This window comes from Trachurus trachurus (genome assembly GCF_905171665.1).
Source record: "Trachurus trachurus genome assembly, chromosome: 5".
NCBI lineage: Eukaryota > Metazoa > Chordata > Actinopteri > Carangiformes > Carangidae > Trachurus > Trachurus trachurus.
In genome coordinates, this window is record NC_139896.1 from 2071676 (window position 1) to 2091124 (window position 19449).

The window sequence follows — 19449 nt, forward strand, 5'->3', positions numbered from 1 at the left end:
TAACCATGGACAGCGGTGTATTTGCGACAATTAAAAAAAAAAAAAGAAAATGAAAGAGAGAAATTTGAAGGAGCGGCGGCTAGGATTTAGGAATGGTGGGCCGCCACTCCTAAATGAATGTAAAGGAAACACTGATGTAACAGGATAAACAAGCGTCTAATGTAAACAAGTGGTAGAAATAATCAATTTTTCATGAATAGATACAGGAGAAGTTACACAATGTCCCTTTAAGACAGTTCTGTTGAACTCAGGACCTCGGGGCCGTGCACCGGGTCCAGAGGCAGGTGAGCGGTGCCGCGGCCCCGGTGAGCAGCACGCCGTAGGCCTGTCGAAACTGTCGGTTCATGACGGCGTAGAGCACGGGGTTGATGCAGCTGTTGAGCCAGGTGAGGTTCGCGCAGAACATGTGCAGCACCTGCGGAGCGCGGTTGTGTTTGTCGGCCATGTTGAGCAGCAGGAACGGCGCGAAGCAGAACACGAAGCACAGGAAGACGGCGAAGCACATCCGAGTCACGCGCTTAAACTCCCCGTCGTCTCCGCCTGACGCTGCAGGGTGGGATGAAGGAGCAGCAGCAGCAGCAGCGGTGGTGGTGGTGATGGTGGTGGTTGCCGGGACGACCTCAGAGCTCGCCGTGTGTTGGTGTTGGTGTTGGGACTCTTGTGTATCTTGGGTCAGATCGGCCTGGCTGCTCATCTCGCAGCTACACGTGTTGGCCAAGCCGCTCTCCACGCCGCTGTCGTCGGTCCCTTGCACCGAAGACGACGCCGGCTTCTTCCTGGACGAGCGGCGGCTGAACCTGTAGTTTAGTTTAGTTTAGTTTAGTTTTAGTTTTTTTATTTGCACATTATAAAACCTGTATAAACAATGAAAATTGTAAAATTAAACATTGTGCAGGAGAGGTAGAAGCCAAAAAAGGCTTATAAGAATACCTCCCCTATATGAAAAAACAACAACAACAACAACAGTGGTGGTCTTCAGAGTAGGAAGACAACACAGAAATTCACATCATAAAAAACAGAAAACAAAGAAAAACAAGGAAAAAAGAAAGACAAGTTAAAGGATAATTACCGTTTTTTACAACCTGGACCTTATTTCTAGCATAAAATACGATCATTTTACTCACCCAGATAACGTTGGTGTCATTTGGAGTTGTTTTGACGAAATTAGCTCCAGCCGAGAGGCGCGTATATCCATATAATGCGAGAACACGGGGCAGCGCAATGCAGCCTCTATTACAACGCATTATCCGCCGCAAAACTCGTTAATTTCACCAATATTCAGTTCTGATAGGCTAGTGCTATTCCCCTCTGAGTCCGGGGTTAGCTGTTATCAACATCCGGGGTCTGTAGGTTGACCTGCTGACCTCTGACCTGGATGATGTCATCTCCGACCGCTGCCCGGCGCGGCTAACTTGCTACCGCTAATGCTACGGTTCGTTTCTGTGTGTTTCTGACTTGTCAGAACAAAATGAGCAGCTGGATGAAGTTCAGCTTCCACAGGCTTCCTCTCCTCAACCTGGACTCACTAAAGCTCCGGCTAGTTGAGATAAAAATGGACCCGAATGCCGAAGCAGAATGATTATTATCAGAATGAGCCGGGCAGCGCTCAGAGATGACATCATCCAGGTCAGAGGTCAGTAGGTCAACCTACAGACCCCGGATGTTGATAACAGCTAACCCCGGACTCAGAGGGGAATAGCACTAGCCTATCAGAACTAAATATTGGCGAAATGAACGGGTTTTGCGGTGGATAATGTGTTATTTAGAGGCTGCATTGCGCTGCCCCGTGTTCTCACATTATACGGATATACGCGCCGCTCCACTGGGGCTAATTTCGTCAAAACAACTCCAAATGAAACCAAAGTTGTCTGGGTGAGTAAAATGATCGTATTTTATGCTAGAAATAAGGTCCAGGTTGTAAAAAACGGAAATTATCCTTTAACATAGAAAAATGACAGACCTGTATCGGAGCAGAGCCTGAGCGGCGATCCGGACTCGTCTGTAGATGAGCAGGTAGAAGGCGCCGACGCAGCCCAGGCCGAAGACGAAGTAGAAGAAGAGCAGGACGGTGGTGTAGGGGCGACCCCGGGTGCGGTGGAAGCTGCACGTGCAAACCTGCGGCACGAAGGTGTAGACGGGCCAGAGCGGGCCGAAGCTGGCCAGGCCGAGCCCCCAGGCCGACACCAGCAGCAGAACGAGCCCGCGGTCGGAGAAGACGCGGTCGAACACGCTGCGTTTGGCCACCAGGAGGTATCTGCTCGCGGCCAGCAGGCAGAGCGTCACTATGGACACGGAGTTGGAGAGGAAGAGGAGCAGGCCGAAGACGCGGCACCACAGGCGGCCGCTGCGCCAGCGGAGGTGCAGGTAGGAGTCGACGGAGACCGGCTGCAGCGCGGCGCAGTACAGCAGGTCGGCCGCCGCCAGGTTCACGATCAGCACGTTGAAGCGAGTCCTCAGGCGCGGGTCCAGGGCGAAGGCCAGGACGGTCAGCAGGTTGCCCGCGGTGCCCGTCACCGTCACGACGCAGCCCCACAGCACGGCCACGTAGCGGTATCCCTCCACCGAGGGGCTGTGGCAGGAGAAGAAGAGCTCGTCCTCATCTGTCTGGTTGGTGAGGTTCATCAGCATTCTGACAAATACACAGGAATCAGGATGTTAATTAGAGGTGGGAGAAAAAAATTGATTCACGTAAGTATCGCAATATTTTTTTTGACGATTTTAAATCGATTTTTTTTCAAAAATGTTTTTTTTTTTAAAATATATATATATATTGTGCGATGTGCATTTGTTCGCCTTTTTTACATACAGAGAGTCCAGGTTTTGAAAAGGGATTAAGTTCACTTTATAATGGAGTAGGGCTGCAGCTATCGATTCTTTTTGTAATTGATTAATCTAGCACTTTTTCGATCGATTAATCTGATTTTTGCACCTTGTTCTCTTCCTTTTTGAGTAGGCCTAACTAATGATCCCAAACTTTAGATGATCTCTGCCGTTCACGGACATCCTGACTCTCTGCCATCTTGCAGAGTGTATCACACACTAGTGGTATGTTTCCTTAACAACGGTCCACGTGGAACAATATCCCTGCGCGTCATATAACGAGGCTTCGAGGTAGAGTTTTTGCCTCGAGCTATTTTTGTAATCGAGTTAATCGAGTAACTCGATGAATCGTTTCAGCCCTATAATGGAGTATGTTCATTTCTAGGCTCCTACAGTATTTGTGTGCAGATAAATGTTAAAATGTAGCAGTTTACCTCCGTCTATATCTCATTTTGTCAGAAAGGTTTCAGAAACCTGTTTTTTCTATACTCTATACTATACTTTATTTTTGCCTCTTTTATGCAGTCCGGGCTTTTGAAAAGAGAGTAAACATATAAATCGGCATCCAAAAAATCTTAGAAGAATCGAATCGGGAGAAAAGCGTATCGTCCCAGCCCTAATATTAATAACGTTTATTTTTCTGTGCTGATGGAAAGTTCTAGTCAAACAGAAACCAGTGTCCCTCCCAAATCTTCCTCGTGAGGGTGGTGGGGTTATCGATTGTCTAGTTCACCACTTCCTTTGTGTTCAGAGACTGAAACTCTCTGTTGGTGACTTTACTAACATGCCACACAGTATTAATGCCAAATAAATAGCTGTCTTTTAAAAAAAATTATATAACTCTGTGTATAGTTTACGACCTAATTATTATCTGTTCTTAATTCTAGCTTTACTAAATGCAGTGTATAGTAAAAAAAAAAAAGACAAACATGAAACCTCTAAAGATTTTTAAAATGTTTCATTTTATAATAATAATAATTATTATTTCTCTAATCTTATTTATATTTTTAAGCTAATACAGTAAAAGGCCCTGTTCTAATAGAAATTACCAGTGATTTTCTCACCTTTTTTAGATGATAATTTCTGCCAGTCTTCTCTAATTGTGGAGGTGTAGCGGTGTCATTAGCTGCCAGGGCACTGGATGTAGTTTCTTCCTGTTCTGTTATGTTATATACATCCTCTGTGTTGCTTAAGCACAACTTCTACACAATCAAATGCTCTGACGTTTTTTTTTCCCGGAGAAGGATCTTGAGAATTTCCTTTTTTGTGAAGTAAAAAATATTAATATAGAGAAACATTTGTAATCACTTCCCTATGAACCATTACAGATATGGACCAAACATTATGCGATGATTATTATGTTGTTTTTGTGTTAATTATTCACAAGTTTATGAAACAGTGGGAGTTCAAACTGATATCTGCATATTCCTCCAACACCTCGGTTCAAACACAGTGACAGATTTGTGATGTCAATAATCAGAATATATTCTGTTTAAGACACAACGGCGCTGTTTTGACCTTTTGCTGCTGCTGCTGCTGCTGCTGCTGCTGCTGCTGCTGCTGCTGCTGCACACAGACTTCCTGTTTCTGTCACACGGTGGTAAATATAGGACACGAGCTACATGTCCACAAAGTGTCAAAAAAAATGCAGAAGCAGCGCTGACGGTGGTTTCCTCCATCACGGCCACAAAGCACAGAGGTGTCGTCGTGCTGCTGATGTGCAGCCACAGTAACTGACCCAGAGGATATACAGCCTATAATAATAATAACAATAACACTGGTGATAACGTCCGTGAAGTGAAACACTGAGTCGGTGAAGATCAAAATCACAATATGTTGTGAGTTGAGTCACATACAAACAGTCAGTTGACAAAAATCTGTTGCTTCAGATCCTCTTTAAATCGTCTGTTGATTGGCTCATTGATGATGAAGGGAACATGGCAGAGTGAAGCACTAGAACTAGGGATGCACATGATTAACCATTTAACCGTTAACCGATAACAAGAACTTTGACCGATTAATACTATCGGTTATTTTTTTATTATTATTAGCTCCTTATGTTGTCAACTCATGGGGGCGTGTCGACACGTGCAGAGTTCACGTGCCTTCAGTCATATTTCACAGCAAAAAGTTACACAGGAGGACTGACAGTATGTGCAGCAGCCCCCATGAAGGAAGGTCAGACAATAAATGTAGCTACACGGACATAGATGTGGAGGACGAGGACGTCGCTGCTCTCCAGCCTGTTCACCTGCAGCTCTCCTGCAGCTCCACAGAGGAGCTGTCAGAGGAGCTCTGCTGCTCCTTCAGCCTGGTGTTTGGCTGCACTTTGTATAAAAACAGTTCTACATTGGACGATCTAACCTCCATATGAGCGCGATCAGCTGAGACAGAGCACAGTGGATGTGGCGCTGCTCTGTCGCAGCGCACGTGTGTATTTAACGGGCAAAAAAAAAAAAAAAAAATTGGAGCGATTATTATTTTATTTTTTTTTGCCGTGCGCCGCAAGATTCTTAATCTTATCGGTTAACGGTTAATAATCGGTTAACGAGCGTCGGTTATCGGTCAGAAATAAAATTCAAAATGTGCATCCCTAACTAGAATATGGACGTGTCTCAGTTTATAGTAACACCATCATTCTTTCATTGTTTGGTGTTTGTGTTTGTGTGTCTTGTGCGCTGACACTTTAAACCAGATGTTGATATGTTGTTGTTCTTTGCCTGAGAATGAGAGGAAATGAATATTTAGGAAATGAAATTGCCGGTCGTCGTGAGTTAACTCTTTATCAGGGAGGTGACCACATTGAGTGACTCATCTTTCACAAATAGAATAAGTTATTTAAGTTAAAGCTAAGTAGGCCTACTTAGGTTTAGAGCATATCATTTTTTTCCCCACACATTGTTTATGTATCGATAACTGTTCCTTTAATTTTATCTGTGTATTTTAATATACTATATATATTTTTATACACTTTTTTATGGTCAGTATCTTTATTGAGTTTTCATATAACAAAAATAAACATAAACCAGCACAGACTAGCTCTAAAACAAACAAACAAACAAACCAGTTACCAGTTTACCAGTTTCTGCTACAGCATTATCATTAACATGAAGTGCATAATAACTCTCCTCTCCAGATGTTTTGGTGGTTCAGGGCAGGGAACTAAAACAACCTCCATAATTACCACAAAGTAAACAATATCCATAATAAACTGATGTGTACTTTACTGTGAACAATCACACACAGCGACACACCTGCAGCTGGCGGGCCAAAATGAGGATGACTGCATGAGATAAGGAAGTTGTGGTTAAAATCGATTGCATAACAACAATGATATTAATATCCAGTATGTCCAGTCCCAACCTGAGAGCAACTATACAGAAGCTGAATCACAACCATCGTCTGCCGTTTCACTTGTTTCCCCACATGATAAGAGCTAAAGAATATATCTCATTAGTGGCATGAAAGTCTTTTTATAACATGAAAACAACACAGGGTGCAGTAGCTAATAGGAGTGTGTATCACGTTGGTTGTGGAGAGTATAAAATCGCTGTAATAACGGAACGTTATGAAACGGAGCCGTTTTCGAGGTAAATACAGAGACTGCTTGATGAAAAACTGTCCCTGAAGGCAACGCGCATCAGCGGTTTTGCATGAATTTCCCTCTAAAACAACTCTGTCTGGTAACGTTGTGTTATTATCTCATAGCGTGGTGAATGTGCAGCTCACAACTTGTCCACCAGAGCGTTGTGGAGTTGTTGGATTGTGTATTTGATGAGTTTGATGAGGGAAACCAAGAAATCCCATAATGAGCCTCCGTAGCGTAGCTCTGAGCAGCTCACGGCTCTGCTCCGCCGTTCTAAAAACAGCTTGCACCGACAATTAAAGGTAACGAACCTACTGCTACGACTATAGGGATTATGGCAATGGGCCAATTTGCCAAAATGTTGAACTATCCCTTTATAAAGGGTGTGCTCCTCTTCATTAAGAGTAATTCATTTTTCAGAAAGACACTGGTTGTTTATCTTCAGTTTAATATGACGGCAGCCTCTGAGGTCGGCAGCAGGCCTAGAGATGTTTTATATTTCTGTCTGAGCTGAAGGTGCTTCACCGAAACCAGACACAACAAGACTACAGGTGCACAAGAGAAATATCAGCTCCATCAGTTTGTCTAAATGACCAGATCCTGCTCTGTGACTGTGCTCACCTCTAAACTAGATTAATCAGAGATGCTCCCATCAACTCTACTACTACTGCCAAATTACATCACATCTTATTACATCTTCTCATTAATGGTTGGAGTTGGCAAGATGAGTAATTGAGAAATATCTTTAAAAATATTTAAAAGCATGCATCAGATTTGTCATTGTACGTTTTGTATTCATGTAGGTTTTGAAATGACATTGAAAACATTTTTTTCTAACAAAAGTAAGACTGAATGCCCCTGAAAATATCAAATGGTGTTACCACAAAAAATAATAGGCTATATATATTTTATCCACCTCCAGTGGAAGTACTGTAAGTGTACTTATGAAAAGAAAATACTTTCTTATTAAAACATTAAATTGAGATTTGATTTTTTTTTTTTTGCAGTATTTATATATTTAAATTTGATTGCAATCTGGCAATAAAACTGATTCAAACATGTCCTCATAAATTACATGGGACATTCATTTTCTCACCTCAACGTTGATGACTTCATAAATTCCTATCTACCTTTGTAATTTATTGCTTTTTTTCATTAAACACTAAATGAAAACAGACGTAAAGAATTGATCAGTCAACATCGTTTACAACCATAAAGTCAGTTTAATGATTCCATATAGAATTCTGTTTTAATTGAACAATTAAGGAAGCCCCAACATGTACCTTTCTCATGTTTCAATAATCTACATTTTACAGTAATGTTTCAATACACTTCTCCTAAATAACAATTAATACATTTGTTGACATTATTTCTTCTTTTTTATTGCAGTTTATAACAAGAAAAAGTTAGCAGGAGTGCTTAAAGTATTGCTACGGTTTCCATTTCCTAAAGCTTCCCTCTAATGAGTGGTGACGGTTCACTGGGTTAATTCAGGGTCATGGAGGGTCGGAGTACACGAGGCAGAGCAGACAAACTAACATTTTTATCCAACTACAGGCCTATAATACTACCAGAAATGGTGTTTTTTTTTTGTTCTTGATGTTATTTATTTTTTATTTTTTTGCATATGAGTACTCATCTGTGTATATGGTCCTTTTCTGTTCGGTCTGTAATGCTGGTGTCTTTCATTCCACTGTTTCCATACATACTGAGACTGTGGTGAAAATGTGGTCTGTGCACACAAAATGCAAATACCTGCTACTTCAGTCACAGATCAGCCTCTGCTCGCCCTACTGTGCTCACAGTGTTTTGTTTTGCGCAGTAAGGTGCAGATAAGAATAAAAAGGAAGATAGATAGATGGTCATTTAAGCCATTTATGTGAAGATTTCTCCCCACAGACTTTTTACTAATGTGCTTTGAAAATCTTTGACTCACACGGGAAGAATCGGGGGGAATCATCAGGGAAAGAGTTCGACTTGAATAGGGTACCTCTTAAAAAAAAACATCTAACTTCACTTCACTTCGCTCAGCTCAGCTCAACTCTGGGTTTTCTCTCTTGTACTGTTTACTTTTCTTCCGACCTTACTGCATTATACACAGACTGTGAGAATAAACACTGATAGCTGCTGCATAGTGCGCCAATAGCAATTACTTGCTCAACATGAATGAAACTATAGGGATGCACCAATATCCGAAATTAAGATCGGATATCGTCCAGGTTATTGACTAAAGAGTATAGGGATGCACTGATTTTGAAATTCTAGGCCGATACCGATACGATGTTTGGAATAACAATTTGGCCGATGGCCGATGCTGTTACCAATGGTTTTCTCTGTTATTTATTCCATTTTTGTGTACGGGAAACCAAGAAATCTTCATTACTCACACTGTACAACCGACATTTTCGCTCACTTAACTTTATCGAATTGAATGTGCATGCGCCCTCTTGCACATCTTGCATCTTGACAGAGTCACGTCCTCCCAAAAAAGAGAAAAATACAGGCACAACAGGATAAACATCGTCCACTGCCATCAGTATTTTCCAATTTTTCCAATTCCAATGTCAGTCAATGAGCCGAATATTGGCCGATACCAATGTTCAGCCGATGCATCCCTTCTAAATGGCTAGATCGGATAATATATATATTCACCAGTAGACAACAGTTCAACAGTGGTAATGGATCGGTATCGAGTATCGGCCAATTTGCTAAGCCCAGATATCGATATCAGCATTGGGACTGAAAAAGCCGGATCGGTGCATCCCTAAATGAAACCATGAATGTTTATACTTCAGCACAGTTTTAAGACATCATGTAATTTTTTGACCCTCTTGCTGTTCCTCTTTGACTTCCTGTTTCTGTCCCACAGAGGTAAATATAGTCCACATACTGTCGACCATCTGTTAAACCGTGGACATACAGTACAGAGAAGTGTTTGCCAGTAACGATTACAGAAATTGTTGGTACCTTTTTTTTTTTTTCTCTTTATAGGCCACAAAAACAGAACTTTACAGTGGTACAGTCCACCATACTGTGACGGCTACAGGTTGATACCAGCTAACATCAGAGGCGACTACTACTATCTAACCCAGCAGACGTGTTTTTGAGAGCACTAACGCTTTGGATATGTTATGAATCCTTGCAGAGATGAACATTTAAAAACGTAAGAGAGGTAGGGTTTTCAGTCAGATACAGTGGATCATTACGGTAGACAAATTTTTTAATTGTTATGATTAAATTGATTTATTTAATCACTTGCAGATTGGAGGATGCTCACAGAAGTCCATGCTCGATAGAAACCTGTTCGTACTGTAAGTTCCTCTTCAAACTATCTGAAAGAGTCAATCTGGTGATTGGCAGATAGTAAAGCAATGAGGGGAAACAAGGGAAGATGGAAACATAGAGTCTCTTTGAAATGTTGGACATTTGTCGTTTTTATCTTTCTCTGTTAACGTAACAGCGGTGGCCTGCAAGGACAGCGTGCACCATGAAGAGTCGTGTTCGTGTTCATGTTCGCTCTTTTTCTTCTTCTGCCAAGGCGCCGGTTGGAGCCTCGGCAGCAGATCTGGCTCTTAAAGGGATAGTTCAACATTTTGGCAAATTGGCCCATTGCCATAATTGCTATAGTCATAGCAGTAGGTTCGTTACCTTTAATTGTCGGTGCAAGCTATTTTTAGAACGGCGGAGCAGAGCCGTGAGCTGCTCAGGCCTATGCTATGGAGGCTAAGGGAATTTCTTGGTTTCCCTCATCAAACTCATCAAATACACAACCCAACAACTCCAAAACGCTGTTGTGGACAAGTTGTGACCTGCACATTCACCACGCTATGAGATAATAACACAACGTTACCACACAGAGTTGTTTTAGAGGGAAATTCATGCAAAACCGCTGATGCGCGTTGCGCGGACAGTTTTTCAGCAAGCAGACTCTGTATTTACCTCGAAAACGGCTCCATTTCGTAACGTTGTGTTATTATCTCATAGCGTGGTGAATGTGCAGGTCACAACTTGTCCACGAAAGCGTTTTGGAGTTTTGGGATTGTGTATTTGATGAGTTTGATGAGGGAAACCAAGAAATTCCTTTAGCCTCCGTAGCGTAGCTCTGAGCAGCTCACGGCTCTGCTCCGCCGTTCTAAAAATAGCTTGCACCGACAATTAAAGGTAACGAACCTACTACTATGACTATAGGGATTATGGCAATGGGCCAATTTGCCAAAATGTTGAACTATCCCTTTAATGGCACATGGTTGCAGGCCTCCGCTTCACAGTGTGCTTCTTCCTGATTCGTTCCCTCAGTCTCTCTCTCTCCACCAGCCCACCGATCAGTACGGCGTGAAGAGGATGGGCCCGTGCGCGGTGCGGATGGGCCCCGGGGCCGGCCGCAGCAGGCTGAGCGGCGTTCCCTGCAGCAGGTGGTGGTGGTGGTGGTGGTGGTGGGGGTGCGAGGCCGGGACCGGAGCGCGTAGAGCCAGCTGATTGGACGATGCTGCGGCTGCCATCGCTGCGGCAACAGCCAGAGGATTTGGTAAAAGTCCAGCGCCCAGAGTTTTTGGGAGTTCCTTTGTAGAAAAAAAAAGGAAGATTATCAGAGAGTCCTCACCATAAAGGAGGAAGGAAGGATGGGAAAAAGGAAGGAAAGAAAGATGGAGGAAGGGAACAGATTTGTTCAAGGAAGGAAGAAAGAAAGAAGGAAGGAAGGAAGGGAAAAAGGATTGTGGAAAGAATGAAGGGAAAAGGGAAAGAAAGATGGAGGGAGGGGAACAGATTTGTTCAAGGAAAGAAGGAAGGGAAAAAAGGAAGGAAAGAAAGATGGAGGGAGGGAACAGATTTGTTCAAGGAAGGAAGAAGGAAGGGAAAAGGGGAAAAGGGAAGGAAAGAAAGAAAGATGGAGGAATGGAACAGATTTGTTCAAGGAAGGAAGAAGAAGGAAGAAAGAAAGAAGGAAGGGAGGGAAAAAGGATTGTGGAAAGAAGGAAGGGAAAATGAAAGAAAGATGGAGGGAGGGGAACAGATTTGTTCAAGGAAGGAAGGAAGGGAAAAAGGAAGGAAAGAAAGATGGAGGGAGGGAACAGATTTGTTCAAGGAAGGAAGAAAGAAAATAGGAAGGGAGGGAAAAGGGATTGTGGAAAGAAGGAAGGGAAAAAGGAAGGAAAGAAAGATTGAGGAAGGGAACAGATTTGTTCAAGGAAGGAAGAAGAAAGAAAGAAGGAAATGAGGGGAAAAGAATTGTGGAAAGGAGGAAGGGAAAAAGGAAGGAAAGAAAGATGGAGGAAGGGAACAGATTTGTAAACCGAGCCCTCACCATAAAGTCTGTGCGCTTCTTGTGCCGACTGAGAAGAGGGTTGGGTTTCCCTGCAACTCCATCGCGGTGTCTCCGGCTGGATATATGCTGCAGCAGGGAAAAAGGAAAGACGTTGGATATTGAGACGGCTCAGAAAGTAACTGTCCCGTGGCCTCTGGGTCTTTCTGTGCTTCTCACCTGCTTGAGCTGCAGCTCAGAGTTGACTCTGACGTTGCAGATCTCACAGTGGAAGGTGCGTTCCTGAGTGTTGGGGTCAGAGGACAGCTCCCCTCCCTGCTCCGGGCTGGGCTTCGGACCCAGGCGCGGATACGCTTTGATCGGTCCCAGTCCACTCCGAGCCTCCAGAATGGTTTTGTGCTTGGTACCTGGAAACAAGAAGAACAATGAGAAAGAACATCAATCATCTTCAGAGTGGTTTATTTGTTTACGGTTCCCTAAAAAAAAAAATCCTTCTATCATTTTATCATAATTATATTTGCACACAACTATCAATATCACACCTATTCCACACGTAACTCTTGCCACCTTAGACCCCAGTATTTTTGTACCTCCCATTTCCATGTCTCCAACATTCTGTGTTATAAACTGTTTTCTTGTCTGTAACAACATCTATTGCACGTCTGTCCGTCCTGGGTGAGGGATCCCTCCTCTGTTGCTCACCCTGAGGTTTCTCAGATTTTTCCCTGTTAAAAGGGTTTTCCATGGAGTTTTTCCTCAGTGGATGTGAGGGTCTAAGGGCAGAGGATGTTGTTATGTTGCCATGTAAAGCCCTTTGAGACAAACTTTTTGATATGTGAAATAAACAAACAAAGAAAGCTCTTTAGTCTGGACAGTGTAAAGTGCAGCACATACAGAGTCTTAGGAGGCTTTTTCACACCATCCTCATTTGGTTCGGACTTTTGGACTTCCCCTGAAAGTTAATCCGAACCAAATTTACAGGTGTGAAAGCTCCGCTGGACTGTGGTCTGCACCAAAGACCTGAACTTTGGTCCGGTCAAAAGGAGCCGGACCAAACAAAACCATGGTTTGGACTTTTGGAGTGTGAAAGCTTTTTCTTCTTTGGTCCGAACTTTTGTACCTTGGACAGGAAGTTCAGACTTTCAGTGAAGGGTGAAAACGAGCTTGAAGATGAAATACTACGGGTGTTGCTCTTTTTTCTACATTGTCTTCATTTGATCCGGTTGGTTCTGGTTTCAGTCGGCATTAATGCAAGCACAAACTAAAGAACCTTTTCTGACATGTTGATGCCCTGTTAAGCTGCGTCTCCTTACACTTGACATTTATTTGTTTTGTAAACAGGCAAGTTCTCCTCAAATTAGCAAGTCAGCAAAGTGGTGCAATCTAGGGTTAGGGTTAGAATGAACAAGTTAATTATAGAATAATAATGATACTGTTCTTGTCGAGTTGTAGTAAAAAGCAACTGGATTTCTTCTCTTGCTTGAAGACGTTTCACCCCTCATCCAAGAGGCTTCTTCAGTTCTGAGACTAATGCCAGAAACCCAGGTATTTTAACCCAGAGTGGGTGGTCCTATGAAGCCTCTTGGATGAGGGGTGAAACGTCTTCAAGTGTGGCAAGGTGAAGAGGGCCCGGGCGGGGATTGAACCCACACCTCCCGGATCCCAGTCACGCGCGCTTGCCAGTCACCCAAAGGGACATCCCCTTGGCCAAGTAGCCAGGGCACATGATCAATTGGAGGCATAGTGACAGGAACCTCAACTGTCACACAAGCAAGAGAAGAAGTCCAGTTGCCTTTTACTACAACTCCACAAGAATAAGATGGCCTGGGTGACTGAGAACCTTCACGGACTAATTATACTGTTATGACATTGCTACCAGCAGCATCAAGGCCATGCCCAATATGCAAGCCGAGTTTGGATTTGGATATTTCGTAAGTTTCCAAATTCTTGTGAGTTTGTCGTCGGACCATATTTGTATTAGACATTTTGTCCGCTCTTTTCCCCATGTGCTGTTTCTTCTATCAAACTGCAAAAGTCTGAACCATGGTTTAGTTTGGTCTGGCCACCTCTTTTGGTGGGACCACGTTTTGGGTCTTTGGTCCGAGGGAGCTTTCACACCTGTAAACTTGGTTCGGATCAAACGTAAAAGTCCTAAAGTCCGGAGCAAAAGAGGTAGGTATGGAAGCCCCCTTAATTAATTTAGATTTTGGGTTATATTATTTTCACAACTCTTGCTTTTTAAGCCATGAACAAATAAAAGAAAATGAACTTTAAATATCTATAATGTGGTGTGATATTATAGATCTACACTAAACTACTTCAGCCTTTTTGAAAATGCTGAGAACTAATTAAAGTTGTGGATGTCACCACACATGTCCGCGTTGGATTGGAGGATTTTCGTGAGACAAAACTGAGTGCATGTGGTGGATACCTGCACCATCAAACCATCCTTTTTTTGGCCTTTACTTGACATTGACAGTGTGGACAGACAGGTGGTCAAGTCGGACAAATGGTCCAGGCAAGGCAAGGCAGTTTTATTTGTATAACCCATTTTTACAAACAGCTTGTATCAAAGGAAAAACCCTTTTAACAGGGAAAAATGGGAGAAACCTCAGGGAGAGTAACAGAGGAGGGATCCCTCACCTTGCAATAGATGTGTACAGACAAGAAAACAGTTTATAGCACAGAATATGGAAAAACATAGAAATGTTTAACAGGAGCTGATGAAGACAGCTGTGAGCCTTCATGCTCAGGTTTTCCCTCGTCGTCTGAGACTCTGTTTGAAACGGTGCAGTGTTTAATCTGCCGTCATCACCACTAAGTGGCAGCAAAGCACCTGCTGTAGTTCTTTACTGCAGGGTCTCTGAAGTTGCTTCTAAGCATGATGCACATGGCATAGCGCTGGTGCTGTATGCAGAGGTTTAATTCTTCCAAGACTGTGGATGATGCACTCTGTGGTGGTGGTGGTGGTGTGATGATGTGCTTATGGAAATGTGCTCTCTCTCTCTCTGACAAATCTGCTCTGGAGTTAGTTACCTTTGTTATGCGCCTCCAGCTGTGAGAGGGAATTAACAGCTACTTCACCTGCACTGAATGATCATCATGTACAGTAAAGGTGCATTTCAATAAATTAGAATATCATGGAAAAGTCAATTTCCAGTAGTTCAAGTCAAATAACCCCAAACAAGTATTGAGTGCATATAGATGGACATACTTTTCTGAAGGCCAACAAAAATGCTTTTTTTTTAGATTGTCCTTTTGTAATATTCAGATTTTTTGAGATACTGAATTTTAGGTCTTTAAATGTGAAGCCATATTCGTTACAATTAAAAGAAATTAAATAAATAAAGACATGAAAATGTTTAATTCTGTGTGTAATGGTTCTATAGGATGTATTAGTTTAACTTTTTGATTGGAATTACTGACATGAATAAACTTCTCCATGATATTAGGGTGGGTTAAAGGGATAGTTCAACATCTTGTCAAATTGGCCCATTGCCATAATCCCTATAGTCATAGCAATAGGTTCGTTACCTTTAATTGTCGGTGCAAGCTATTTTTAGAACGGGGGAGCAGAGCCGTGAGCTGCTCAGAGCTACGCTACGGAGGCTCATTATGGGATTTCTTGGTTTCCCTCATCAAACTCATCAAATACATAATCCAACAACTCCACAACGCTCTGGTGGACAAGTTGTGACCTGCACATTCACCACGCTATGAGGAGTGAAGTTGCTTCTAAGCATGATGCACATGGCATAGCGCTGTTGCTGTATGCAGAGGTTTAATTCTTCCAAGACTGTGGATGCACTCTGTGGTGGTGGTGGTGGTGGTGTGATGATGTGCTTATGGAAATGTGCTCTCTCTCTCTCTGACAAATCTGCTGTGGAGTTAGTTACCTTTGTTATGCGCCTCCAGCTGTGAGAGGGAGTTAACAGCTACTTTGCACAGGGAGCAGTAGAGAAGCTTCTTGGCTTTCTCCTCCTCTGACTCTCCTGAGGACGGGCTGGGAGCCGGGGACGGGGTGTCGGGAAGTCCGGCCGCCATCGCCGTCCCCGTGACCGCCGCTGCCACTGGGTCTGCAGGGGGGGAGCCGAGGGCCGCCGCCGCCGGGGGGGAGGAGGAGGAGGGCAAAGGGGAGCTGACAGGGGGCAGCGGGGGAAACTCTGCATCTGTTGCTGAGCTCAGTGTGGGTGTCGGGAGGCGGCTCGGTGTCAGCGGTGACTCGCTGGCGCTGGGACAGGAGAGGGCGACTTCTGCAAAGAGCACAAAGTTTTTAGTTAGTTAGTTAGTTAGTTTTTTATTTTCACGGTGTCATACACCAAAGAGGTGCCCAGCCCTCATGGGCTTACAAGACACACCAGAAGAAATAAAGAACAATAAACAAAAGAACATCTCCACATACACTAATCCGGGATCTACAGTCATCAGAAAGCACAATCCACAATCAAACATAAAGCGCGCCCATGCACTTTTGGTATAAGCATTCAACACATACTGAGCTAAATAAAACACTTTTTCACTAAACAGATATGCTAGTCTACAGTCATCGGACACAGAAAACAAATCAGGACAGTCCGGGGTCATTTTAAGAAAGAGCTTATGTCTACAGTCATGGTAAAAAGGACAGTAAAATAAAAAAATGCATTTCATTTTCTACCTCTCTCAGGTCACACAGGTGACACTTTCTATTCTCTTCTGGGATTGAATGGAAACGTCCTGTTTCAACCGCCAGAGGCAAGATACCACATCTCAACTGGGCACAAACAGACCTCTGCACTCTAGTTAGGTTAGGTTAGGTTAGGTTAGAGTTTTCGTTTGACATGTTGTGAGTTTTTATTGCTCTGGATGTTCGTTTCTTCTTTAAAGGTACATTGTGTAGGAATTCCTCCCATCTAGCGTTGTGGTTGTATATCGCAAGCAACTCAATCGTATTTTTCATGCTGCATTCACGTGAAATTGGGCAGACGGCAGACGGACGACAGCCGCTGCACGTAACGGCATACACTGCAAAAACTCAAAATCTTACCAAGAATATTTCAAAATATATATATATAATACAAAACTGTCTCATTCTACTTAAAATAAGACTCATCACATTAAAAAGCAGCTTGTTTTTAGACACTTTTTACTTATTTTAAACATATTTTCACTTAAAATAATCTGATAGTGGATCAATTTTTTCTTTCTTATTACAAGCACAAAAAACTTGCTTTCACTGGCAGATTTTTCTACTTATTTCAAGTGAAAATGATCTGAAAACAAGTAAATTTTTAGGTGATGAGTCTTATTTTAAGTGGAAAGAGATTAGTTTTGACTAGAAATTTGACATTTTGACAAGAAATGAGACAAATATGCTTGGAAAGATTTTGAGTTTTTGCAGTGTAAACAAGCCTCTATGTAAACAAGTGGTCCGTCAGCACGAGGCAAAACAATACACGTGACAATATGTTGTCATGGCGATGTGGTATTGTTTTACCGTCTTTCTCTGGACTTCTGTGACTAAAATGACATCTGGTTTGTTAGCGACGGCCGTCTGCCCGACTGCAGGTGAATGCAGCATCAGTGTAACGCTCCATTCCTCCTCACTGCGTTACCGCGGTGACCTGAGCCGACAGCTCCGGTGTCTCCGCTGAGTTTCCGTGGTTTCCTACCGTCACGCTGCCACTGAACGTAAAAACATGGAGACACCACATGGCAGCAGCACCGAGCTTACCCGCTCCATGGAGATATGAATGATATGAACGGCTCATTCAGAGCTGAAAGGAACACTTCAGTTTGTTGATGGGGGGATTACTGATTAATGAAACACAGACTGAAGAACCAAATAATCCATTTTCATGAACAGATAACAGGAGAAGTTACACAATGTCCCTTTAAATTGATCCAGTCTGAACGACAGGTTGTGATTAATCGTATTAGTAGAAACTAAGTGGGCATATTCTGCTGCTCTGGTTTCTGTCACTTGAAGCAGCAGCTGCGAGGAGCATCAGTCCTACTTTGTGGCAGATTCCTGTGTGTGTGTGTGTGTGTATCCTGTGATGCTCACCCTGCTTGTTGGGGTCCGGCTCGGGGCTGGGTGGCGAGGGCGAAGCAGTGGGGGGAGGGTGCTGCTGCTTGTCGCCATCTTGGAGGCGAGCTGTCTTGGACGTCTCGATGCCCTTCACCCTCCGAGCGTGGCGGTTCCCCTTATAGTGGGCTTCTGCCTGGCTCTGGTGGAAGAAGAATAAAAAAAACATCTACATGAAATTCACCTGCACTGAATGATCATCATGTACAGTAAAGGTGCATTTCAATAAATTAGAATATCATGGAAAAGTCCATTTCCAGTAGTTCAAGTGAAATAACCCCAAACAAGTATTGAGTGCATAAAGATGGACATACTTTTCTGAAGGCCAACAAAAACGCTTTTTTTCAAATTGCCCTTTTGTAATATTCAGACATTTTGAGATACTGAATTTTAGGTCTTTAAATGTGAAGCCATAATCGTTACAATTAAAAGAAATAAAAAAAAATAAAGACATGAAATGTTTCATTCTGTGTGTAATGGATGTATTAGTTTCACTTTTTGATTTGAATTACTGACATAAATAAACTTCTCCATGATATTAGGATGGGTTAAAGGGATAGTTCAACAGGGAAATTCATGCAAAACCGCTGGTGCACGTTGCCTTCAGGGACAGTTTTTCATCAACAGTCTCTGTATTTCCCTCTAAAACAACTCTGTGTGGTAACGTTGTGTTGTGTTATCTCATAGCGTGGTGAATGTGCAGCTCACAACTTGTCCACCAGAGCGTTGTGGAGTTGTTGGATTGTGTGTTTGATGAGTTTGATGAGGGAAACCAAGAAATCCAATAATGAGCCTCCGTAGCGTAGCTCTGAGCAGCTCACGGCTCTGCTCCGCCGTTCTAAAAATAGCTTGCACCGACAATTAAAGGTAACGAACCTACTGCTATGACTATAGGGGTTATGGCAATGGGCCAATTTGCCAAAATGTTGAACTATCCCTTTAAGGTTAGCGTTAATTTATTGAGATGCACCTGTATGTGCAGAATATGTTTTTTTTGTCATTTAAATTCACTTATTTCTATTCTAGATGACATTGCTGTCGGCTGAAGCTGCAGTTTCCTCATGTGACCTTGTGGTTTTGCAGCGTCTGAGCCTTAATGGATGTTAAACACTGAACAAACCACCACATCTTCTTATCACCCAGAGATTAATCTGAGTCATAAATTCTGACATATTTTGGCACCGTTTGTTTTCGGTGCATTACAGTAAACGACGACGGCGGGCGATGGATGTGCTGACAACGAGTCGCCTCCAGAACGTTCTCGCCTTCCTCCAGCACTGTGGTGTAATCACTGAGCTGCCCTGCTGAGCTGATGATGATTATTGAGTGGTGGGATTATCTAAAATGGGCTGCAGGGGCCGGTGGCGGCCGGTGACAGTTGACGGGCGGCTACTGAGAGAGAGGGAGAGATGGGAAACGCAGCGAATCAAGAAGAGATTGTATCCATGGAGTGTGTGTGTGTTTGGTTTGCCTGCTCGTCCTTGTATGATAGCACTTAAGAGGATCAGGAAATATGGGAAATATGAAGAGGTGTGGACATTTCACTAAGTCCTGAGCGCGGGTGAGGAGTTTGGGGCTGCAGTTTATCACAGTTTTTAAGCCTGAATTGGTCGGAGACGAGTTCTATTTTTGGATTTGTGAGAATTTTCTAATGATGATACTGACTAGACTAAGAAGTGCAACACTAGCAACTTCCCAGTCTGGGATCAATAAAGT

General features: G+C 43.1%; 2 protein-coding genes across 2 annotated transcripts in view; both read right to left on the minus strand.

The window, feature by feature from the left end:
- Positions 1-247: 247 nt before the first annotated feature.
- On the minus strand, positions 248-2628 carry gpr84 (G protein-coupled receptor 84; the record flags this gene model as incomplete). Its single annotated transcript, XM_083971158.1, has 2 exons — positions 248-797; positions 1961-2628. 2 exons carry the CDS (start codon positions 2626-2628, stop codon positions 248-250), a joined length of 1218 nt encoding a protein of 405 aa, XP_083827284.1.
- An 8100-nt stretch (positions 2629-10728) lies between these two features.
- LOC310986484 (zinc finger protein 385A-like) overlaps positions 10729-19449 on the minus strand; it is a gene marked incomplete at its 3' end in the record, with an annotated part of 75295 nt that continues 66574 nt past the window's right edge. The window contains exons 4-8 of the mRNA XM_083972416.1: positions 17713-17875; positions 15563-15919; positions 11886-12073; positions 11709-11795; positions 10729-10965 (exon numbers count right to left, since the gene is read on the minus strand). Coding sequence (XP_083828542.1) covers positions 10729-10965; positions 11709-11795; positions 11886-12073; positions 15563-15919; positions 17713-17875 — 1032 coding nt within the window. The remainder of the gene's footprint in view (positions 10966-11708; positions 11796-11885; positions 12074-15562; positions 15920-17712; positions 17876-19449) is intronic.